We start from the raw sequence: 26,215 nt of genomic DNA on the forward strand, positions 1-26,215 counted from the left end.
GTTAACACTGAAACTATGATTTGCAGTAGTTAGTTCATAAGAAGAAATGTGATTTATTCTTTAATGCTAACTTTAATATTAAATAAGCTTAATATTATACAACTTCATACTTGTATTAATGGATATATTTTATACCTTTTCATTTTATACATTTGATTTAAATCTTTAATTAAATTACATGTATTTGCCTGTTTAAAAACACAATAAGGGGTTCATTATAAAACAATATACAAGTTTCTTAATATAGTATCAGTGATTTTATATATATTTTAAAATATTTGTTCTGATCTGTTTCTACTGATTTTAATAATAATATTACAAATATACAAAAGCAGGAAAAGTAAAAACTAGCAGGTTGCAGAAATATTTACATCAAACTTTTCAGACAGGCATGCACATAAATGAAAAACAAAGACATTTTTGTGTTAAATTGTCCATAAAAACATTCCTATATAAACTGTCAAATTCAGTTCAATGCAACAATTTATATAAAAATAGATCTGTGGCCAATTTACACAGAAACCCTTCCCTGCATCACACTTTTGACACCGGTGTAGCCACAGGCCATGGACCTTCTGGAAGAAATCCTTTGGACTCTGTGGATTCCGGTGTCTGACCAAATACTTCCACTGGGTTACAAAAATGTACATGATTGACTCTTTCGGCTTTACCATTTAACCCACCCTGGCTGATACTTGCAGCTTGACAACCTCCAACTGGTTGACTGGCCCAGCTGAAGTTCTGGCCGCTCTTCTTGAGAGCAGCCAGATGTTTGATGTCCAGAGTAGTGAAGGTTGTAAACTGCACTTGATTCCTTTTGCTTGTGGGAGAATGTAGAGGTTCGCTGCGAACAGGCCTTGGCAGCAGGGTGGCTGATCTGACAGCCATTGGAGGCAATGGAGCCATCGGATCCCGCCTCGGGGGAAGTGTGTTGGTTCTTCGTCCCAGAGTGGCAGTTCTCTCCTCACCTACAATGGCTGGGATCTCCCTCGGCTGGATTGTCTCCGGGCCTCTGCTGTTTTGCATCTGAATGGCTCTTGGCATCTCTACAGCTGCCTGCATCTCCTGCTTGGAGGTAGTCACAATCGGAGCAACTCTGTTTTGCTCTGCAGCTGTGCCTAGACGTACCCAGTGATGCTTGTGCTCAGACTGACCCTGGCACTGAACCGGAGACTTCTTGCTGCGTGATCTTGCACTGCTGGTGGCACAGTGAAGCAAGACGGCGATAATGATCAAACAAGAGAGTCCTACCAATGCATAGATGCAGACCTCTATGTCTGTGAACACACTAAACATCTGTATTAGATCGCTCTTCACTAGGGGTGGTTCTCGCTTGGGTTCTTCTGGTGGAAACGGGAAGTTGGACTTCTCAAGCAAGTTTCCATATCCGTTTTTTATTGGACTCCTAGGGCCTACAGTAACAAGCGCTCTGTCTGCGACGGGCTTGGTAATGAGAGTTTTATCCATAGTGTTTATTGACTTAATTGTAGATACGCCACCTCCTATTGCTTCTTGTAGGTTGGAATTGGTTGCCGTTTTGATCGCATTTGTGGTGCTCTCTTGGATAACGGTGTGTTGAACTGTGTTCAGAGGGGGTGTAAGAATCAATTTGGACACATCATCTCCATCCTCACCATCACTTTCTTTTTTGCCAGTCCCTGCAAACTGTTCATCCGATGGGAATTTCACCTTCACCATGCCTCCACCCACAGCCAGTTTGCTCTTGCGTTTGGATTTCTGACAAGTCTCACAGATAGCTAGCTCCGCTCTGAGTAGTAAGCCCTGTCCCGCAGATTCAGCAACCACAACAAAGACGGACCCTGGGATCTTCCGCACAGATGCTACCCTTGGGTCCAGTGAAGAAATGGCGAGGGAATAACCACTGGGATCGTACAGATCAAGAGGAGTCTGGGAGCCATCGCTGAACTTCAGCCAGCAGCCAACCACCGCTTCCTGTTGTATAGAGTTATAAATATTAATTAAACATTACATAAAACTATAACAGGCTCATTCAAATTTAAAGCATCAAAGCTAGTCAACTTGGAAATTATTTTCAGTTAACATTACAGCTAGAACTGCATCTTAGCTATATATTATAAGTAGCTCTTTTGACATGATGTAGAATGTGATAGGCTTAAAAACCCCATTCATGGAGCTTCATTTATCCAAATGGATCAATATTTATATGTTTGTGTTCAAAACGCCATTTGCTTAACCACCAGAGGGCACTGTGTAGAGTTTGTACCATAACAAGTTGTGGCACAATAACCCAGAGCTGTTGGCTAATAAAGTATAAGAAAATGGCACCACAGGCTGCCCTATATTCTGGGGTGAAATACATTATGCATTGCCTTAGGAGCTCTGCTTGCAAAGCCCATCAAGAGACGAATGAGGCCTCTCGCTGAGTACTAATAGCTTGATATTGATTGGATCATGTTATGCCACTCAGACCTGGCACTGGAACAGGCAGTTCTATGAAGAAATTTAGAGCATAGCTGTACTTGCTGTACAACTCTTGTTCCTTACGCTTAATAGACAGTGCTTCTCATAGATAGTGATTAATGGTACCAGACACTAAAGATTTTTTTAAGCAACTTGGATGAATGATGCATTTCTTTAGTAGCTAATATGAATGTCGGTTTAATGCAACATTAATTTAGTACCTTTAATTGTTCAAAAATTAAACTAAAAAATAAATAAAAATAATAAAATTAAAATTAATAAAAATAATTTTATTAAATTAAATATTAGATTTGAAATTATTAAATTAAAGATACTAAATCAACTTAATGGAAGACATATTTCTTTAGTAACTAATATGAATGTCAATTTAATGCAACATTAATTTAGTACCCTTAATCATTCAAAGATTTAAGAAAAAAAAATAAAGCAAAACAAAGAATTGTAATTGTTTAATAATTAAAAGCATTACATTTATTTAATGAGTATTAAATACAATATTAGATTTAAAAGTATTAAATTAAAGATACTAAATCCACTTAATGGATGACGTATTTCTTTAGTAGGTAATATGGGTCTCAATTTAATGTTAATGCAACTTCAATTTAGTACCTTTCATCATAAAAAAAGTTTTTATTTTTAATTATTAAAAGTATTTAATTTATTAAAGACTGAAAGAGTCATTCACGCAAGACACATTTTTATCATTTAAAAAAACAGCGCTCATGGTGCAAAATGCAATGCACAGGCAAAATTGCATGAATATATAAATTGCTTTATAGATTCTGTACTGTATGCCAGTTCAATGATGTTCAGTGATATGGAAAAAACAACAGTATATTGATATTTAAAGCAACTTATTCTATCCTATTTTTACATGTCAACCACAATTAATGTCATGTCTTTGGGGGGCTTTTCTCTTGTCTCTAACATATGCAGTTATTTTTGGTTTGATTAATTAGCTCATAATTCGATTAATTAGACTGACAGCCTATTTATGAATTACCTGTTTGGGGTAGTGTATGATCTCCTGTGTGGTTGTCTTGGCAATGATGGCCCTGTTACTTCCTGGGCTGAGCTGCAGGTTCAGGGAAAGGCCAGAGACCAGCTGCACGCCCAGCTCTGTAATACTGACTTTATCATCCAGAACTCGGATCATCCTCTCAGCCAGAACCGAGTTTGACAACGGAGACATCACCTGAACAACAGAAACCAAACCCAGCATGGCATCATTTCTAATTTACTTGTCTTCCAATTAAAAAAACAAGCAATCCATCTATGTGCTGTCTGTATTGTCTCTGATATTAACTACATCCACACTAAACTTTGTTGTCTTAATGAATAATGAGAATCGTGCAAAGCTGACAGCTGCGGGCAGCTCTGTCATTATCACCATTACCTGCACAGTGGTGACTCCCACAGCCTTGCCTGTCAGCACGGTTCCTGCCTGCAGGCGAGCGATGCTCGTATCCCCAACTCTCAGAAAGTAGCGCACCAGCCGCGTCACATCTACCTGCCAATCAGAGCCGAGGAAGTATGCAGGAGACGGGCTGCTTGAATCTGGCAATTCTGCGGTGAAGACCGTAAGCACTCGAATCAAACTGTGCTGATACTGCAGCATGCAGCCTCGGCCCTTCCTCTCATCCTCTTCCTCTGTGTCCCAGCTCACTCTGAGAAACATGCGGAGAGAAGATGAACAACTCTTTTCCTCACTCTCCTGTTCTCAATATATAGTTTTTTCTGCTATCTGCTATTTGACTATGCTCAGCAATCTCTCATCTCTACCTTATAATGAAAGTCTCTGCAATGTCATAAAAAACTGCTGGGATATCTCTGCGGAACACATTCTTTATTCTAACAAGAACGCTTTGGAGCGGTTTTAAAGAGGGAAAAGTCTATATGAGGTGGAACATCAAATATAGAAGTTCTGAGCTAGTTAGAGGAACCAAAAATAAAAATAAAATGAGAAAATAAAATTCACAGTGGAATACAAGATTCAAAATTCAAAAACAATTCACAATATAAATTATGCATTAAAACAGAATCAAGAACCCCACAAAAAGTTCATGTTCATAATTAAAACATATTTTAATATATGTCAAATTTAAGAAAATATACCACACTTATTTTTTTATAATAAGATTAATTGTTTATTCATAATAATCTCTCTCATCTCTACCTTAAAAATAAAGTCTCTGCAATATAATAAAAACATGATTTGGAGCAGGTTTGAAGTGGAAACGGTTCATATGAGGTGGAACATCAAATATAAAAGTTCTGAGCTAGTTTGAGGAACTAAAAATAAAGCAAAAGTAGAAGAAAAAAAAATCTATTCAATTGCATTTAAAAAAGAAAAAAAAGTTAACAACCGAACCATAGACAATTAAATAAATGTTAATAATTAAAAACATCTTTACATTTGTCAAATTTAAGAAAATAAGCCACATATATGTATTCATACATATGTATTAATTTGTAAAAGCAGGATTTTAAGCTTTAAATATCTGAGATAATTCAAATTAAGAATTATACTCATCATATATCTATAATCATATTATTATGGGGAAATGAAAATAAATCTACTTCCTAAAAAATTCCTGACAGTTGAAATACTAATGAATAATATTTAGTAACACATCTAAAACTAATTCATATATTTTTACACTCATTAAAGTCACTAATATGCAGTAGATTGAAATATTGCTTATATTATATTTGTTACTGTTCACATAAATGTATTTTAAAGTGCAAAATGATATTATTATACCCACAACTGCTATCAAATGGCTAAATGCTGAGTAAAAGCACCAACATTTCAAGCCACATGAAGCTTGTTGGGGGAGTGTGTCATTGGAAATACGCGTGCCACTTACTTTTTGTTCCCTGTGACAGGAACTCTCCAGGCTTTGATCTGACTGAGCTCTGGATCAGATATCTCCATATTCAAGGGGACTCGAGGCATCCATACGCTCACCTCCAGCTGTGTGCTCAGGTAGCTGTAGGTGAAGTTCACCATCATCCTCACTCTTCCACGTGTCTCCTTACCGTTAACATACAAAGAATCACACCTCTCAGACGCCTGTGTGTGAAAAGGGCATATTAAGTTTATTATAGTTCATTCATTTTTGCAGGTCAGTGTTCCATTCCAACTTCTGCAGTTTGTGAGTCGTGCATTGTGATTTCACAGCAAGGCACAAAATCACTTCTCAATGGTGGAATCCAAATCTTAACCAAAAATCTAGTCTCTGCTAGACTGCTGCATCACTGTTTCATTCACCCCCAGTACTTCAAAGACTAATTTATAAACCACAGCGCACATGGTCTGAACTATGTGCCATAAAAATCTTTATGTGAGTACAGTATCTCCATTTATGTTTTAAGGCTTAACCTGGAAAAAACTAACTCAGGAGGGCACTGGAGATCTTTATATCTTCAGATACTCACAGTGAAAGTGCCAATGTTTTAGCTGGAAAAACTCCAGAGAATGATCCAGTGATATTAAAAAGAGCACAAATGCTTTATAATAACCATGCAAAAAGTAGACTTTTATCAAGGGCACAGAGGCTCAAACAAGTTCATTGAGGGCTAGTACAGTGGCTCTCAACTGGTGAGATCTGTTCTGACAGGGTCGATGCAAAATTCAAATAATCAAATTATATAACTGTGCATATTTAAGACAGAATAATAAGTAGGCTTATCAACTTTTAAAAGAAAGAAAGGGAAAATAATTTCTATATCTTTCGTTACTGATGTCAAAGGTCCATTCAAACTCAGTCACACAAGGTCAAGGAGAATACATTAAATATGTGTTTGTTTACAAAAAGGATAAACATGAGTTGCGCTGTGAATCATTTCCTACTGTGCAGTTTATGGTAATATGAATAAATTAGTTTGATTATAAGCACATTTTTGATTACAATGTCTGATATAAGATTTTGGTCCTGAGGCAAATCCAGTTGAGAAGCACTGCCCCAGAGAACAATCCAGTAGTAACAAAGGGCTCAAGCTCTTCATAATACACAGCGGGAAAAAAGACAGGTGTGCTTTGGGTAAAAAACACGAGTTCAATGAAGGCTTGCGAGTCCACGTCTGTCTCCCTCCTCTGTTTTTCTCTTTTTAGGTGAGGAGCTAGGAAGTGGTGGTCATCTAAGCCGAATTCCCTGACCCCTCTCTCCTGTGCTCATCCAGTTCTGATGTCATTCAGAAGCAGAGTAAGACTGCTAATAGGAAGCACACAGAGTGTGAGATTGCTGAAGCTGTCAAAAGTGGCCTGACCTTGACATGCATTACCTTCAGGACATCCTGGTCTGAAGACCTGCAGCGAGATGAGTTAGTGATGTCTGTGATGGAGCCATCAGCCTCAACTCCCAAAACTTTCACAGGCACAGAAACCCTCTTACCAGTCAGCACGGCCGTGTTGAGGAGCTCCGTATCCTGGAAAAAAGCACAAGCAGCAACACTCATTTAGCACTAAAGATCTGCAAAATTACATTTTCAAAATGGACATGCCGAGACAAAAGGATAAAAGTTTCAAATTTAAATTCTACATTTCTGTTGCATATTCCCCTGAATTTGACCAAGACAATGTGATCTCGCTGGCTAACATATATGACGTTTGTGAATTTGCAAAAATATGACTCAGCTACATTTTCTGATGAAAACTACATACCAATCAGTAATGTTTAACATATTTGACCCTGGACCACAAAACCAGTCAGAAGTAGCACAGGTATATTTGTAGCAATAGATGACAATACATTGTATGGGTCAAAATGATCAATTTTTCTTTTATGCCAAAAATCATTAGGCTATTAAAGATCATGTTCCATGAAGATATTTTGTAAATTTCCTACCATAAATATATCAAAACTTTTTATTATTAGTAATATGCATTGCTAAGAATGTCATTTGAACAACTTTAAAGGCGATTTTCTCAATATTTTGATTTTTTTTTGCACCCTCAGATTCCAGATTTTCAAATAGTTGTATCTCTGCCAAATATTGTCCTATCATAACAAACCATACATCAATGGAAGCTTATTTATTCGGCTCAATTTCAAAACATTTACCCTTATGACTGGTTTTGCGGTCCAGGGTCACATCTGCAAGTGTTTTCCAACGAAAGTGTTTATGACAAATTTATGAACAAAATTTAGTAAAGAAAACAACATTTATTGAAAATCTTAATATTTCTAACAAGTACTTTGCTAAATATAAAATAGAACCCTTTTATGTTTGGGCCAAGCTAATTTTGGCAGGGTAGAAAAGTCAGAACTACTGGCCCGACTAGACAGCAAAAACAATCCTTGTTGGGTCCTTGAATAGAACAGCCAAAAACTTCCAATAGAATGTGTATGGCTGTAGTGGTGGCGCTTTAAAGGAGATGAATTTAAAGAGAATTTTCTGAGAGTTTTACTGTGCAAACAAACAACACACTAATTAAAGTATCCACACTAAAAATATCAATTAAAAAATTAAAAAGTTATTCTATCACACTGATACATCTGACAGTGTCCCATCCCTAATTAACACAGAGGTATGTATATATGGAGGAAACATGACTCACTGTAAACAAAGCAGGCTAAAACTTAGAACAAGCACTCACCTTGTCTAATAAGCTCCTATGAAGTATCTCAGTTTGGTGGTGAGTAAAAGCTTAAACAGGTCAAAAATGTCAAAGCAACAATCATGGATCAGACTCTCTATGTCTGAGTTTAATACCCTAATGATTATCTTACAGTGTGCCGCTGTGATGGCGAACACACTAGGATGATTAGGTTTGAGCGTAGATTTAACTTCTAGACCCAACAGATGTCCACGAGCATCCTCCAAATGCAACACAACAGATGCTGACTGTGATTTAGAAAGTTACCGGCAAAATCCCACACTCTTATACCGGTGTTATTTTAGGGAGAGGGTCACGCTGTGAAATAGACTGTTCCAGTAAACAAATCTGGCAGCTAGCTCATAATGGATGCTTTATATCAATGAATTGTCACAATCCCTTTTTGCTTGATTTGTCTTAAACAGTTACATGATAAAAAGCTCTATTATTATATTTTAACGGCTGTCAGTGAACTTGTACTAAAGGGATTGCATGTGGATGGCTTTGGGAATTACGTGAGTGTCCTCATAAAATGAATGTCAGGGCAAATTCTGCAGCAGTTTGACCAATGGTAGTGGACGGTAGGAAGAGATCAAAGGGCAAAAGAAGTGGCACAGCGCCTCAGGACAATTAACACACATATACACTCACAAAAACACACAGACAGAACAAAGACACATAAATCATGCATAAGAGCTGTCAATGTAGCTTTATAGTCAAAGGATTTTACACAAAGCATGACAAATACTTGTCACACCAATGTGATTTCATTTTGAAATGTCCACGCTTCACAGACGCCCTTATAAATTGTGACCTCACGAAACCTTACAAAAGTTAAGCGGTTCATTTTTTTTTAAATCTGTCATTTATTTACCAAATGACACTTTGTTCTACTCAAAAGAAAGAATTTTAATGATTTTTATGCAGATCTTTCCAAACATTTAGCAGATTCTGAAAGGGGGATGTAAACTTTTGACCTCAACTGTATATATAGGCTATCTATATATATATATATATATATATACATACAGTGGGTACGGAAAGTATTCAGACCCCCTTAAATTTTTCACTCTTTGTTATATTGCAGCCATTTGCTAAAATCATTTAAGTTCTTTTTTTTCCCTCATTAATGTACACACAGCACCCCATATTGACAGAAAAACACAGAATTGTTGACATTTTTGCAGATTTATTAAAAAAGAAAAACTGAAATATCACATGGTCCTAAGTATTCAGACCCTTTGCTGTGACACATATATTTAACTGTACATTTCTTCTGATCATCCTTGAGATGGTTCTAGACCTTCATTTGAGTCCAGCTGTGTTTGATTATACTGCTTGGACTTGATTAGGAAAGCCACACACCTGTCTATATAAGACCTTACAGCTCACAGTGCATGTCAGAGCAAATGAGAATCATGAGGTCAAAGGAACTGCCTGAAGAGCTCAGAGACAGAATTGTGGCAAGGCACAGATCTGGCCAAGGTTACAAAAAAATTTCTGCTGCACTTAAGGTTCCTAAGAGCACAGTGGCCTCCATAATCCTTAAATGGAAGACGTTTGGGACGACCAGAACCCTTCCTAGAGCTGGCCGTCCAGCCAAACTGAGCTATCGGGGGAGAAGAGCCTTGGTGAGAGAGGTAAAGAAGAACCCAAAGATCACTGTGGCTGAGCTCCAGAGATGCAGTCGGGAGATGGGAGAAAGTTGTAGAAAGTCAACCATCACTGCAGCCCTCCACCAGTCGGGGCTTTATGGCAGAGTGGCCAGACGGAAGCCTCTCCTCAGTGCAAGACACATGAAAGCCCGCATGGAGTTTGCTAAAAAACACCTGAAGGACTCCAAGATGGTGAGAAATAAGATTCTCTGGTCTGATGAGACCAAGATAGAACTTTTTGGCCTTAATTCTAAGCGGTATGTGTGGAAAACCAGGCACTGCTCATCACCTGTCCAATACAGTCCCAACAGTGAAGCATGGTGGTGGCAGCATCATGCTGTGGGGTGTTTTTCAGCTGCAGGGACAGGACGACTGGTTGCAATCGAGGGAAAGATGAATGCGGCCAAGTACAGGGATATCCTGGACGAAAACCTTCTCCAGAGTGCAAAGGGCCTCAGACTGGGCCGAAGGTTTACCTTCCAACAAGACAATGACCCTAAGCACACAGCTAAAATAACGAAGGAGTGACTTCACAACAACTCCGTGACTGTTCTTGAATGGCCCAGCCAGAGTCCTGACTTAAACCCAATTGAGCATCTCTGGAGAGACCTAAAAATGGCTGTCCACCAACGTTTACCATCCAACCTGACAGAACTGGAGAGGATCTGCAAGGAGGAATGGCAGAGGATCCCCAAATCCAGGTGTGAAAAACTTGTTGCATCTTTCCCAAAAAGACTCATGGCTGTATTAGATCAAAAGGGTGCTTCTACTAAATACTGAGCAAAGGGTCTGAATACTTAGGACCATGTGATATTTCAGTTTTTCTTTTTTAATAAATCTGCAAAAATGTCAACAATTCTGTGTTCTTCTGTCAATATGGGGTGCTGTGTGTACATTAAGGAGGAAAAAAATGAACTTAAATGATTTTAGCAAATGGCTGCAATATAACAAAGAGTGAAAAATTTAAGGGGGTCTGAATACTTTCCGTACCTATTGTGTGTGTGTGTGTGTGTGTATATATATATATATATATATATATATATATAGTAATGGCAGAATTTTTTTTTTTTTGGTGAACTTTAGTTTGAAAAGAATAGTTCCATGTGATCATAACACAAAGGAAATTGCTCAAAAGTAAAAACAAGCATTCCCAACCGTGATCAGTGGTGCTATTCCCACATAGTCTCTCTGAATGGTGTAAATCCTCATGGTTCCTTCATCCCGGATCATGTTTCCAGGCAGCTCCAGTCGCCACGTGATCATCTGGCTCTCTAACTGATCACTCTGCTCCTCCGTCTCAAAGTCCAGCTGCAAGACCTCCAGCAGACCTCTGTAAATACAACATCAGGACACAATCACATCCCAATCTCTGCAACAATGACTTAATTTCATTTTCTGGGTCAAAAGAGACATACAGTGCCAAAGAGGACAGCGTGGAACACTCAGCATTAAAACACTCAGCATTCTAATGAGAATATCAGGTTCATTGCAGGAACATGATTCAGCTAACACCGTGCCTCTCAGCTGGAACTTGCTTTGATAAAGTGCTTTTATATAACTAACAGAAATCAAACTTTTATACAGCTTCTTACGGTTCATGCATTTGTATACGGCATGCTGAAGCTCTCACGTAAAAAGGAAGTTTTGAAAGCATCAGAAAAGTTAGTGTCTGTGATATAAAAAAAGCTCCTTAGATCCTGAGAGATTTGATTCAAAACTCTGCAATGCTTTATATTGTCTTAAATGATGCAATCTGATTTTTGCTTTCAAGACCATTGTAAAAGGATAAGGGGTGGAAAGTCAAGTGAGTCATGACCCACCATCACTATGCTGTGCTAAGTGCTTTCCAGCATAGCGTTAACCTCTCGGTTTGACTCTTCGCTGGTTAATGTGGAGATCCCTGCTCTAATCTTATGGAACGTGCTGGTCTTTAAGCTGGTCTAACACTGAGGATGATTAAAGATAAGTGGGTCGTCGCTGTAAAACACAGAAAGAAGGGAGATGAGAGAAGTACTCAGGAAGATACCGCTTGCTGAATGGCAGTTGGTGACAGCTCCCTTTGTTGAGCTATTATATTTTGGAAAATTCAATTCAGCGTAAAAGACAATATAATCTACGGTGGCCGAGAGAGCTCAACGCGCTGCAAATAGAAAAAACTCCTGCAAATGAAGAAAACAACTTCATCAATTTGACAACACACGCGATGCAAATGCTCACAACACAACCAAATAAAGAAACGCACTGCAAATACTCACAGCACAACCAAACAAAGAAACGCACTGCAAATACAATTCTTTATTTGGTTGTGTTGTGAGCATTTGCAGCGCGTTTCTTTATTTGTTTGCGTTGTGAGCATTTGCACCACCTGCTGTCAAACTGATGAAGATGTTTTCTTGATTTGCTGGTGCTTTTTCTATTTGCATGCGTTTTCTGAAGTTGCAGCGCGTTTAGCTCTCTCAGCCACCGTAATAATCACTGTCTTAACATGATTCAGTGAACAAGTGAAATAACTTGATCCTGTACTGATTTCCTGTTGTGAAGAAGTAGTTAAGGCAAGGAATTGTCCCTTTAAAAAATAGCCAGTGGCCTTTAGTTTACATCTAAAGCCATGATTTGCTACTTGCTAATGCTAGTCAGAGACAGGTGCTATTATGTGGTTTCACATTTTATTTGATTGTGCCAAACTGTTATATATGCAAGTGCAAGATTGGTCATCAATAATTTTAATTCATCACTATTTAAAAGTTTGAGCTCAGTAAGATTTTTTTAAGAAATTAATTTTATTCAGCAAGGAACAGAGGTGCAAAGTATTGGAGTAAATGTAACTAATTACTGTACTTGAGTATCTTTTCAGATACTATGTAGTTGTACTGAGTATCAAAGATATTAAAAACTTTTACTCTCTACTTCACTAAATTTTTCAATGAGTATCTGTACTCTTTACTCCACTACATTTGAAATGAGTGTTGCAGTTACACATTACATTTTGCATGGTACCTAGCTTTTCTGCAGCAGTTTATTTCTGCTACATAAGATGTGATATCGCCAACTACAGAGCACTGAAAGAACTATATCTTGTGCGTTTTGCCCTTACTCACCCAAACTTGTCAACAAGGATACTTTACATGAATGCGAGATCCTCAGCAAGTAGTTGTGAATCACAGGTGTTTTAAATATAAGGACATGACTGCAGCTGGCAATGAGGCTGAAACCAGCACATCCAGTGCAAGATTTTGACTTTTCAATTTTATTATTTAAATTTTTTTCTTTATTTTTATTTCTTTATTTATTTGTAATTTTGAGGTGTTCAGTTTTATTTTGGTTTTAGAAAATAAACGTAATTGCTCTCCTCACAAATCAGCTCTTTCTTGGTTTTGTTACATGTTCTCTATGCCTTGTCTTGGACTTTTATGTCACTTCCTGTCTCCCGTGGTGTTTGTAGTCAGTTTGTATCTTATCTTGTTAAGCTTGTTAGCCTCCTGTGTGTATATATATATATATATATATATATATATAGCCCCAGTTTCTTTAGTTCTTTGTGAGTTGTTGAATGTAATGGTTGTCTGTTTGCCCGTCATTCTGTTCTTTGTTCCCTTTGGTTTTGGTTTATTGTTTGTTCTAGTTTTTCCATGAAATACCTGCACATAGATCCTTGCCTCTGCCTCTTTTCCCCAGCTTCTCCACAACGTTGCAGTTTTTGACTGGCATGTCTTTTTGACTAGTGCATCTTTGAGCCTATATTTAGTATAAGTAAAATACTTAAGTACTGTTAAAATCAGATACTCTAAGACTTTTACTCAAGTTGTTTTGGAATTGGTGACTTGTAGTGGAGTCATTTTCACTGTAAGGTATCTGTACTTTTACTCAAGTATGGTTTTCAGGTACTCTTCACACCTCTGGCAAGGATACTTTAATTTGATCAAAAGAGACAGTAAAGCCATTTATAATTATTTTTGAAATTTCTATTTGTCCTGAAAAAAAGAATCCTGAAAAAGTATCATGGTTTCCAAAAAATACTATACAGCAGGATTTTCAACACTGATAATAAGAAATGTTTCTTGATAATAAGAAATGTTTCACCAAATCAGCATTTTAGAATGCATTCTGAAAGATCATGTGACACTGAAGACTGGAGTAATGACTGCTGAAATTAAATTTAATTACAGCTATTTTAAATTGCAATATTACTGTTTTTACTGTATTTTGGCCAAATAATTGCCATGGCGAGAATAAGTGTTATTTTAAAACCACTTAAAAAAAAAAAAAAAAAATGATCAGGCTCAAACTTTTGACAAGCATATCTGCTTTTTTAAATTAATTTGCCAACCTGTACAAGTACAATAGATGACTTCAGAGTTAAAATACATGGAACAAAAGCCACAAAACTTCAATTTAAATGTAATAATCCAATGAAAGAATTAATCAATATTACTTTTGCTTCCTGTAAATCTAAAGTCATCAATAATAAAAAGTATAAGTATGTTACAAGCTGCTACAGTATTTATTATATTATAGTACAGTACATGATACATGCTATACTCTGCAATAATAATGAGAAGCCATTGCCATGGACACTGAACAAGAGCCGAAGAGACCAAAAGAAATATGACACCCAGATGGAGGCTGTTATTAACAAGATGCTCACAGTTTTCGAGACACATTTGAATTGGATCCAGAAACACTCAAAACTTTTTATATGAAAACCAAGCCAGTCACTCCCCAGCTTAGATGCACATAGGTAATATGAACTCAAAGCTCATTCTTCTTAATAACAGCAGAGGAGTTTTCTGTGGATACAAGCAGCTGAGGTGATGGAAAGATATCACATTTTTATGAAGTTATTTTCAGTCGCTTTCCACATGAATACCTAACATTATGGAACCGATTTGTGGCATTAATCATGAAATCGTAAAGTGGCGAGTTTTTCTCTGAAGCTGCATTCTGTGCTTAATAAGTGTCTGTACAGGGTAAACGCGGTTAACCTGCACCTTTTTAACCAGAAAAAGATGGTCTTTAATTTTCATTCAAAATACCATCCTGCAAAAGGCGAACAGGTTGTCTGAACATCTGTTAGTACCTGAAAAATGAGGGGAGAAATTAGAAGGTTGTTTTTCTCTGTCAAAAAATAATTTTGCAATCTGTCACTTAATTTTCACGGTTTCAGAGGAAACAGACTACATCTGGCGATGTGCAAGGGCAGAAAAAGCTTTTTAGCAATGAAATGTGAACTAGGGAGAGTCTGCAGTTCAGTGGTTTCTAAGAACAATGAGATGATGCAGCGACGGCTTGCCTTTTGCTAGTAAATGTGCTTTTCTTCTGGCAGGTCACAGAGATGGTTTGGGCGTCACTTCCTCTCCCAGGTTCCAGAGTGATGTCCCACAGGTTCGCGTCACTGGGTCTGGCTGTGCTGAATGACATGCCTTTTCTTGATGTGGCTCTGCGGGAAGGAACAAACAAACAGACAGTTGACATCAGTGGAAAGGTCTAATCCTCAGGCGGACGCCTACAGTCTGCTGACTGACCGCCTGAAGCATACTGCACACAAACATGACAACACCTGGCTGAAATCGACAGTTGCGATCTTATTGGCTGGTGCTTGTTGGATTTACACAAGTGCAGTTAAAGGGTTACTCCATCCCAAAATGAAAATTTTGTCATTAATTACTCACCCTCATGTCGTTCCAAACCCGTTCATCTTCAGAACACAAATTAAGAAATTTTTGATGCATTCTGAGAGCTGTCTGACCCTCCCATTGACAGCAATGGAATTAACGCAATCAACGTCCAGAAACGTAGCAAGGAGATCAGTAAAATAATCCATGTGACATCAGGGGTTCATCTGTAATTTTACTTAGCTACAAGAATACTTTTTGTACGCAAAGAAAACAAAAATCATTTTTATTAAACTTTTATTATTCAATTTTTATTCATTGAGCTTTATTCAACAATTCGTCTCCTCCGTGTCACCGTAGCGTCATTTTGGAGAGTATCCACTGAGCGTAAACAGCGTATAATGTTCTGTGTCAGCCGCACCACACGGATACACTGTTTTCGTTGAGATAAAAGCATAAATACACGTAGAAAACGTATCCGTGTGGTGCGGCTGATGCTATTTACGCTCAGTGGATACTCTCCAAAATGGCGCTACGGTGACGCAGAGGAGACGAATTGTTGAATAAAGTCGTTATTTTTGTTTCCGTTGCGTACAAAAAGTATTCTTGTAGCTTCGTAAAATTACGGAACGACATGAGGGTGAGTAATTAATGACAACATTTTCATTTTGGGGTGGAGTAACCCTTTAATATACACAATACCATTCAAGTATAAGGTCACCAAGAAGTGTCTTATGCAGAAATCGGATTTGGTGCTCGAGAAATATATTCTTACATTCTTATTATTATCAAAATTCAAGAGATTTTTTTTCCGAATTATTCAACAAAAAAAGTTCAAATAGCATTTGAATAGTAAAAGCAATCATTTAAAAGGCAAATCTTTTGTAACATTTTAAATGTTTTTACAAAATGTCACTTTTGATCAATTTAATGCATCATTGCTGAACAAATTTAATTTCTTCAAAAAAAGTTTTGAATTTAAGGACAAAATAACTCAATTTGGTTAGCATCATTTTAAAGATCTGATGTGCAAATTATCACATAATCTCAACATCCACAAGAAGAACTGTATATTTGGCATCACAAACAAAACTTTGCTCTAAGTGGGTGTTTCTTGACCAGAATGAACTACTGTACAGACTAGACTTAAATAGTCAAAAGGAAACAGATGGAAAGTAGACTAATCACAGGCTAAAAATTTTAAGCAGGAACCTGACTGCCTCTGGGCGATACTGAAAGGAAGAACACACAAACATGCTCACACAGTAAAAATCCACGTATGATACAATGAACATGTCCAGTACTAAATGAGTGTTTGCTAGAGGGCATGTGTGTTAAAGACGCTGACCTGCACATCGAAAGGTTGAGGTGGAAAACATTCACCTGTCCTCTGATGGACAGAAAATCAACAAACACATCTCAAGCCCATCTGCGCTGACATCTCTTTCCATTCAACCTGACTCATGGGCCACATTTATAAAAAATAAATAAATAAAAAATAAACAAACAACATGTACAAACTCGCTAATGGCAGTAGAAGGAGATATAATTGACAGCTTTTAAATCCTGTTTGTAGGACCTGCTAACCATGGAGGTCAGTCGGCATGGCTCTCAATTCCCTGTTTCACTTGCCAGCTTTAAATCTTGGCTCAATCTCTATTGCGGAAAGAGCGATTGGACATTTAACAATGTTGTATTTATCAAGGGTGCAGAGTGTGTATGCCGGACTGGAGAATTTAATCTCTCTGTCTCCTTTGGCTTGGGCCAACATAACCACATGTCCACCATTCAGTTTAAAGACAGAGCCAAATGCTTCTTTTCTCCTCTTTTTTTACCCTCCCATATCTTTCAGCTTTATCCACCAGCCAGACAGTTCGTTGGTCCCTCCTCTCCACTGATGGGACTTAGAGACCGTGGAATCTTGCCACGTGAGAATCTCCCAGACATGTGCTGGAGTCAGGCATCTTGGGAATCGTGGCCAGAGAGGAAACAGGTCACAGTGGAAGAAGTAGAATGAGCGCGGCTGACAGCATTGTGACACACTGCATTATCTTTCCGCAACCCCTCATCCATCTTTTTTTTTTCTCTGTTTCACGCCACACACTGCAATTCTGCCTCAAAACAACAGATTTTCATGCAGCGGATCTCAAATGATTCATTAGCGATGTGCACAATGAGCCTGTGCATTAAATGACACATGCAGATGTGCATTTTAATGATTATTTACCAGAATGTTTGATGCAATAAACACACACGTGATGGCTTTTTATCTGAAATTGAAAAGAAATACACAATATCACAGCTGGTATCAGTTCACTTCGCATGTAGATCTCTGGGATAGTGTCTGTCTATCAACCCCTGGGAATCAAGGGAGAGGGATCAGAGTCTGAAGATGATGACGATACAAAATGGGTCAAGACAGAGCAGACGTGCAATTTTTAGAGACAGATGACGCCCTCGGTTGGATAATCCAAACATTTTTAATTCCAGGGAAATGAAGAGAAACAATGAAAGCGTGAGAGGAAAATAAGAGACAGAAAAAAGAAATTTCAATACAGAGAAAGAGAGAGAGAGAGTCTGTGATTGTGTTCTGTTTTGGTCTGCCAGGGGAAGAATGCATATGCTGTATGCTGTATGCATGAGTGGCAAAATAATTCAGTCAAATCTATAATGAGGATCTTGATGGAATAAATCTCTGACACAAAATCAAAGACGGACGAATATTGATGTGACGCTGCGTGGTGCTGCCTGCAGGATGAAACATAGAAAATAGAACAGAATAGAATAGAATTCGTAACATTAATAAGTAGTATAATATATGAAATCTTAATTCTAATATTAGAAAATTAATAGTTTGTGTCTATTCAAATATATGAATAATACAAAACATTTCTATCTACATACATGTACATTAATGATCTGTTAACCAGTAGAATAGAATCATTTAATATTATTCATTAATAAAAAATTATAATACAAATATTACTGTATATAATGCTTAACAGATCTCAGTATGTCCAAATATATCACTAAAACTAAATATTTTTATCATAATATTATGATTAAATGTACATTAACAGAACAACATCATACTTTTCATAACTATTATATAATAAATATAATCTAATATATATTATGTCACTAAGTTCTTGCCAAGTTCACTATGCCACTAAATTCGTCATAAACTATGTCAACAAGTTCTTTTCTAAATTTTATTTTTATTTTTTTCCTAATGCACTGTGTACAAGTCACAGGGCACTTAATAGTCTATGTAGTCCAGGCAGCCTCAAGCTGAAATAACTTTCTGGTGAAAAGAGAGCAGATCTCTGAAGGGTTAAAGACTTCACTAATTTTCAATCAGTGTGTGGATTATCTATCATAACCTCAGGGGTCTGGACTCAATCTTGGAGAGAGTAGTGAAGTGGGGCAGAGATTTTTCCCTGGATAAAATCAATCTCTTTGGGATACCAGCCTTCACCTCACTTTACTGCTAACACTGAAAGCGAATGTCCATTTGAGCCGGGGCCGGGGGCAAAGTAAACCCTATCAGAGCTGAGTGGAGGGCCGCGAGGATATTGGGAGCTCAGGTGGCATATGGGGCTCAGCTGCCGGTCAAATGTATATCTCAGATCACAAACAGGGTTCCTCAAACTTCCCAAAATTATCAGCACAAATCAAAGTCTCAAATCAGTCTATCCATATTGTCCAAAGAGAGTCAAATCACTTAAGGGAATAGACAAAAATCTAAAAATAAAAATACATAAAAAAAAAAAAAAAGTCAATAAATAAATAAAATTATCCCTATTCTAACCATCTAAATTAAACTACTCTGGGATTTTGACTATTGGCTTACAATATGGGTAAGAATACAATTTAACCCCTCAGTTCTTATGGACAACCCCATTTCATTTGCCTTCAAAACAACCGCAAACAAACTTATAAGAAAAAGAGCAGCTTCACCAATACAGGAAAGAATACCTTTGGTCCAAAACATGCCTATAAATCCAATTTCACTCATTTAAGTGTTCTTTCTCCATTGCTGTGGGTTGAGACTTAGAAAAAACTGATTGCACTGTGTGTTTTTGTACGATACAGCTCTCGCTGTAATATGTTCACTTCTGCCCAAAGGACTCAAGTAGTTATTAGGTATTTGTTTTCTTGCTCCATTAAGTTGATGCATTATTTATGTGGAGACAAGCCGCACAAACATTGCAATGTTAAGAAATGAATGCTGCCAAATAATTTCCCCATTATTTTGCCATTTATGGAAGAGTGCCTTTGAAACTCCTCCAGTTGGAAAAGTGAATTGAGCCGGCACAACGTTATTACATTTCGGTAATCTGTATACTGAGTGGGACTGTTACATTCTCTCGGCTATGAAGTGGCATGACTGTAGTGTCGCATACTTGTTAAATTTGCACTAAGCTTCTTGGGCATTTGACACATCTGTTGGCTTCATGCCACACTTCTATTCCAAATGGGACGCTGTTATCTCAATCCCCAACGCACCTCCTCTTCATCTTATTTTGGCCTGACCAAAAGTCTCTTCCAGGAAAACAGTTGACATTTGTTGTGCCTTCTGAGAAAACATATAATCCTGAACAGAGTAAATCCAATTTCTCAGCACTGCATTACGTGTACAGATTTTTTGCAGACTTCCAGATAGCAGCATGTGAAATGATTATAGCACCGAAAGTCAGGTTAGATGTACCAGACACTTGTTTATGCCATATTTTGTAGCAATCTTATTTACTTTAAAGTGAATCTAGTCTCATTAAAGGGATAGTTCACCAAAAAATGAAAATGTTGTTTTGGACCCCATTGACTTCTACTGTACGGCCAAAAACTATGAAAAATATGTTCTTTTGTCTTCAAAACAAAGAAAGTCAAACAGGTTTGAAACGACATTTTAGGTAATTATCCCTTGAAGCAAAACTGGCAGATAAGAAACCATAAAATCAACCTACCTGAGTATAAAATGTTCAACTGGTGATGTGCTTGATAGAAACACATAGAAAGTGGCAGTGTCTGTGGTCTTCAGTGGTTTCGAGGACGTCTGGATGATGACGGCTCCTCCGAGACGTAATCGCATAAATGTGGGGTTTCCAGGAGGTGATCGCAGGAGGTTTACAGTCCCAATCCTCTTCATAGAAGTTCCATAGATCTGCCGTCCCAGGTCACCATGCTGTGGACCCCTTCTTATCTTGCTCTCTTGCGGGACACACTGACCACTGGGACTGGGTCTGATCTGGTAGTAAAGTTCAGCAACATTTCCTCTTTGATCACCTCTCTGCTCCCAGTTCGACCTGCCACCTCCAGGGTTGAACCAGGCTGGCTCAGGCTTCAGGTGCACCAAGCAGAAGCCACCATCTGCTGAGATGGAGCAGCTGTCCCTGACCTCCCTGGATTCCCAGAAGGCATATGCCGTAACACAAAGGTACCCTCCTTCGTTCTGTCCTGGGATGTTTTGCATTGGGCCCTCGCTCATATCATCTCTATTACCGGTTGCATAAAACAACACATATAGGGCAGGCGTAGAAGAACGTACTTGACGGGCCAGTATAAACGGTCGGATCCTGGGGCCAGTGTGGATCATATGCAGTGGTATAGACTGCTCCAAAGACATGGGACCATAGCTGACATTGATGGCTGGCTGGCCACTCAGTCCAGTGAGGATGAAAGGTTGCCTTTGTGCCCGCAGGCTGGAGTTGTCCATTACGTCCTGCCTGGTGTGTCTGAGGAGGAGGTAGTCTGCATTGATGATTTGATAGTTCACACTTGGAAGAACAGCGAGAGGGGACAGGGATCTTGGGTCATCTGACAACTCCACAACCTTCATTCCTTGAGGACGAAACAGATCAAATTAGATTAAGCATAATAGAGCATAAGTATAAGAGATTATAAAGTATTAATGCAATTTCCAGTAAATGTTGTACACATCACATAACCCTACTGGCCCCTATAGTGCATTTTTCAAATTAGTGGTTTTCAACTGGTTTTGTTTCAGGGATATCAAGTAGCGACCCAACACCATTTCAATGGTTTTATGCTCTTGGCAGCCAAAAATGTGCTGCACAAAAACATTGAGATTGTCTTCACTGCATTTAAGGCCATATAAAGAAGTCTGTATATTCTTATAACATGCAGTTTTCTTAATTGGTTTGGAGGATGAAAGCATATCACACAACCTGCCTACGTTGGCATGCACCTATTTAAATTAACTTTAATAAAAAAAATAAAAAAATAAAAACAGTTTAATTGGCTACATCTTCTAGAGAAAAAATGCATATAGGATATTGTCTTCACTAATTTAAAAGCACATCTATTTTACTATCATAATTATGCATTATTAAATGGTTAGTTGCATTTTATTATTTGTATTTAATTCCTGTCTCCAACTCCAATGCATTTTTGAATCACAGCCCACTAGTTGTGAATGACTGTTCTATAGGAATCTGTACTAATAAAACCTTTCATTCAAAAACACTGTAAAGGCAAGGTTACTTTCACAGAACATTATGCTTGGTAAATATGCTATCAAAACTGTTTTGTATGTTCTAGACAGCTATACCTCAGTGCTCTTGCTATTGCTACATTGCAGAGTTGTATTTCGGAGAAGTCATTTGCTAGATGGCGTTCCTTCCTCATTCAAAGTCAGAGTAAAAAAAAAAAAAAAAAATGATTGGTCTAAACCTGTCAGCAAAAACCCATCATTCTGTTGCCGTTTGAAATTCTCCCCAATGTGCTAGTCTATAATCTTTCCAGAAAACATTTCCATAGATGTCAAGCCCACAAAATCTTTTTGCTACTTCAATAGCACAAAACACAACATTTCCCCTCTTGGTGCTGGATGATTTGGAATAAAGCAAGACAGGGGGAGGCAAAAATAGTCAACATCACTCTGATCAGGTGTACTGTGTGTCCGGACAAGCAGCTTGTCAAATCACTCATCTGGGAGAGATGCTTTAACCTTTACCTTCTGGCAGGCTGCAAGGGTTACATTGCCTTCTGATTGCTAAAGTGCAGCATTGAAAAGCTGAAGGTTGATCTTGATGTGCTGTGCGTTTTTGGAGGAGTTTGTCAAATGCCGGTCCATGTGTCATACTGATACGTGAATGTGATTGCTATTCCTAAAAGAAAATCCTTCAAGTAAGGCAACGACAGCCTGAGAAAACTTGATTATATTTGTTTATATCTGAATATACATTTTACTGAAATAATGCACATATTGTGATTGCATTATATAGGGTATCCCACTATACTAGTGCGTAGGTTCAAAGAAAAAATGATTTCATAGTTTTTGTTTTTTTATTGAATTTTCAATTGATCTGATTTTTCACAGCCCATTTTCTTTTAATCTAAGAAGAGTTCAGTCAAACCCATCTGTCACAGGACAGATAATTGTCAGAGAGACACACGATTTTGTGTAGCATAGCCATTGTTGTTTCATGCTCTAAAATAACCGACACAATATTAACAAAAATATGTAATATAATAAATTCTAAAATATTTTATCTACATGCCAAAGTGCAAAATAAAATGTTCAGTGATAAAAAATATTTATAAAATTTTTTTTAATTCTTGGGCTTGCAAGGCAGTTTTATCTGCTTGCATTTGATCTTAAACACCTGATATGTTTATCTGAAATAGTTTTATGCAGCCTCTGTAAGTAGATTATAACTCCCAGGACGGCACTTGAAGGTGATCAACTTCCAGTTAAAAAAGAGCATGTGTAAATAAGGTTAAGGCAGTGAGAAGAGTCCACAAAAGGACATTTTAAGCATTATAACCTGTATAGTTCTTCGAGAAAATCATTGGGAGGAAATAAAATTCTATTATACAGAACACTGTATGAATTCATAAACAATCCCTCACTTCTGTCCGTTTAAAAATCTATACTGATTTATGTTTTAGGTATACTATAGCAAATCTAATTGACATAAAATTCCAGTCAAAAAATAAATACATTTAAACTGATACTTTATGTTTGAGCTTTAATTTCCAGTCTGTTGCACAGATTGTCTCTGCCTATCAAGCATCAGGACGCTAATCAATTTGATGATTTTTCCTACTGGCATGCTATTGACTTGTATTGAAAAGCATAGGAGTCAAATAAACAATATATTTGCATCTCAGACTAGGAATTTCATGTGTGAAAGTGATGTTTCAAAATAGGTTAATGGCTGAGCCCGAGGGTAAAAATGGACTACTGTCTGTGCAGTCTAAGAACATTAGGCCAAACGTGACTGAGTTTGCACAGCTCAAACTAGGACTGAGCCTGTGAACTGATGACAAGCCTATTTGTCAGACTCTCAAATTTTTAAATTGCTGCTTTTGGCATTACTAAAGACTCCACAGCATATCATTTCCAAATTAGGAGCTTTCCAAGTATGGTTTTATTCAATGTGAATAAAGACGATTTGAGAAAAATTCCCTCCTCACAGTTTCACAATTAAAAACCGTAGCATAGACTTCAAAACAACTGTGTTAAAGTTTTATTTCCACAATTAAATAATCAACTTTAAGTAATAACTAAGCTTGCATTCTGCAAGTAATTATATAAGCAAATTGCAACTAAATATTTATTTACTTTGTATGCAAAGCAATATTAATAGCCATATAAGTCCAAAGAAACATTTATATGAATGATGCTCGCTTAAGTGCTCATACAAAAAGTTACTTCCAATAAAGTTCACAAATCAGGTTACAATTTAAATATGCAAATAACTGATATTAATGCAAACATTTTCACAGGTCTTTCAGCTCATACACTCATACAGTAGATTCTGAAATCATTCATGATAAATGAGAAGACATGGCTATTTGTAGCCAAACAACTGCAATACGGTCCATCTATACCCGGATAGTCTGATGCAGGATATTATATTAAATTATATCGAATTGATATGAAATTAGAAATGCCCAACAGCAGGAAATGACAGATATGAGAGGAATGACTTACCTTCAGCACAGGATAGGCACAACGCTATAGCCATCAGCAACATTGTGCTCGTTTGTACAAAGGGAGCCTAAATTACTTTACTCCTCTAATGCATTCCTTTAAAAAAAGAAAAGAACAAAAAGTGAGCTTTAAAAATAATTTTACAAATCAAAGAAAGAAAGTGAACGTGGTGAACCCTCACATGACATTAAAAGTAAAATCAGTTGTCATGGCATGTCACGGCTCAAACTTGATCACTTGAGTAGCAAAATACACAAATTAAACAAATAAAACATGTAAAAGTTAAAACTAAGCGCTGCCTCGATTCACGTGCTGCTGTTTCTGGACCTCACGTTCATCTGAATCCAAACGATTAGATGTCACAAGTATAATCCTCAGCAAATGAAATACATGTACGCTTTATGTTGTCCTGAAGCCCCACAATCTCGCCTGTCAATGTCATGTGGACAGACAACCAGCAATACCATGCTATTAACTTGAACTTTAAGATGACCCTTAAACAAGCGTCAGACGATTTCAACCGACTAACAATCTCTGCAATGTGTACTTATGAAACACGTGAAGGAATATAAGTAAAATTGTCAATTGTTGCATGGTAATAATATGGTTGTGTAAATGTAAATGATCCAAGTGTAAAATCTGAGGTATAAGACAAAAGATATTTAAATAGTATTTTATTATTTGAACTTTGAGTCCGTATAATTTTTCAACTATAGTTGAAGTTATAATTATGTAGGCAGCTCACAAACACTTCAGTGGCTTCAGAGTGCTGCGGTGTAGCGCGCAAGCGTCCCCTGTTGACGGACAAACTGTCGTAAGCAATCATTTGTCTGGAAGTAGCCTACATTTCGGCTACACGAAGCAAAACTGGACATTTACAAAAAAAGGCAGGCCAGCGTGACATAAAAAACTTAAAGTTCGCTTTGAGTTAATCAAAATAAAGGATAAGTGCAAAATGTGGCGAGACTAGTTCATACTTTTTACTCCAGTGAAAGTAAATTTATGTTTGCTGTGGACACATACATTTCCATTGTTTCTCCGTGAGTTAAACAATGCAGTCAACACGCTTTTGCATGTGACAGGGCATTTTACACACTACATGAAGCATCTTGGCTGGCATTAAACTGAGCGCCTTGCCAATTTGTCACGTTAGTCATGACATTATCGTTATTACTGCAACTTCAAGAGCTATTTTGGTTATTTTAAATATGCACCCTATAAATAAACCCATGCTATATACACCCTGTAAAGAGACTTGGACAGTAGGCCACAAGAGTATTGCCTATTAAATAACATGACAGAGTAAACCAAGAACAGCATTTTGTAGATTGAACTGACAACAACTGTCTTTGACAAAACACACTGCAGTGTTTTTTAAATCCTTGTATATAAATGAATAGGTTTTTAAATATATAAAAGCTTTTGAACTAGGTTTTTGAATTTAACATACAAAAAGCACTGCTGTGAGAAATTGGATGTTTGACTCAAACCATTATAGTCACTGATATATAGGCCTTAAGACAACTTACCAGTGTGACAACTATTTTTCATATAGCTTTAGTCACATATTGAAATATCTTTGGTAGAAGTCAATGCATCATTATGACACGTTAGGTTATATATTCCCCAAGAGATATACTTTAGCTTTTCACTTTATATTCAGAGTCAGTGTGAATCACTAAACACTTGTGATTTCTGACTAAAGAAGATCTCACTAAAGGGAGCTTCATCAATCTCCTGTCAGTCAGAACATGACCTGTACCTTTGCTGCTCTTTAGTACTTGATGGCATCTTTCGCCAGTATGAAGCAGGATTTTATGTCCTGCTCTTTGATAAGTGCCACAAATTCCTCTGCAAGGACACACACAGTACCAACCTTTAATGCAAATAATAAATCAAAGGACCGCTCATGCCAAAGCTG

At 37.4% G+C, this 26,215-nt stretch overlaps 1 protein-coding gene across 2 annotated transcripts; it reads right to left on the bottom strand.

Moving 5' to 3' along the window:
• Positions 1-24,756, bottom strand: si:dkey-1d7.3 (transmembrane protein 132D). 2 transcript variants are annotated; one of them, XM_058757384.1, is made up of 10 exons: positions 24,476-24,756; positions 24,295-24,390; positions 20,300-21,173; positions 15,011-15,157; positions 10,876-11,050; positions 6,751-6,894; positions 5,334-5,539; positions 3,860-4,130; positions 3,467-3,658; positions 1-1,953 (listed from the first exon to the last, which is right to left on the bottom strand). In XM_058757384.1, the coding sequence occupies exons 2-10, from the start codon at positions 24,335-24,337 to the stop codon at positions 535-537; spliced, it is 3,471 nt and encodes a 1,156-aa protein (XP_058613367.1). In that variant the 5' UTR covers positions 24,338-24,390; positions 24,476-24,756; the 3' UTR covers positions 1-534. The 2 variants fall into 2 exon arrangements, with proteins under 2 accessions (XP_058613367.1, XP_058613366.1); XM_058757383.1 differs by having other exon boundaries at positions 24,295-24,756.
• Positions 24,757-26,215: the final 1,459 nt, after the last annotated feature.

Source organism: Onychostoma macrolepis, chromosome 21, assembly GCF_012432095.1.
Source record: "Onychostoma macrolepis isolate SWU-2019 chromosome 21, ASM1243209v1, whole genome shotgun sequence".
Lineage (NCBI taxonomy): Eukaryota > Metazoa > Chordata > Actinopteri > Cypriniformes > Cyprinidae > Onychostoma > Onychostoma macrolepis.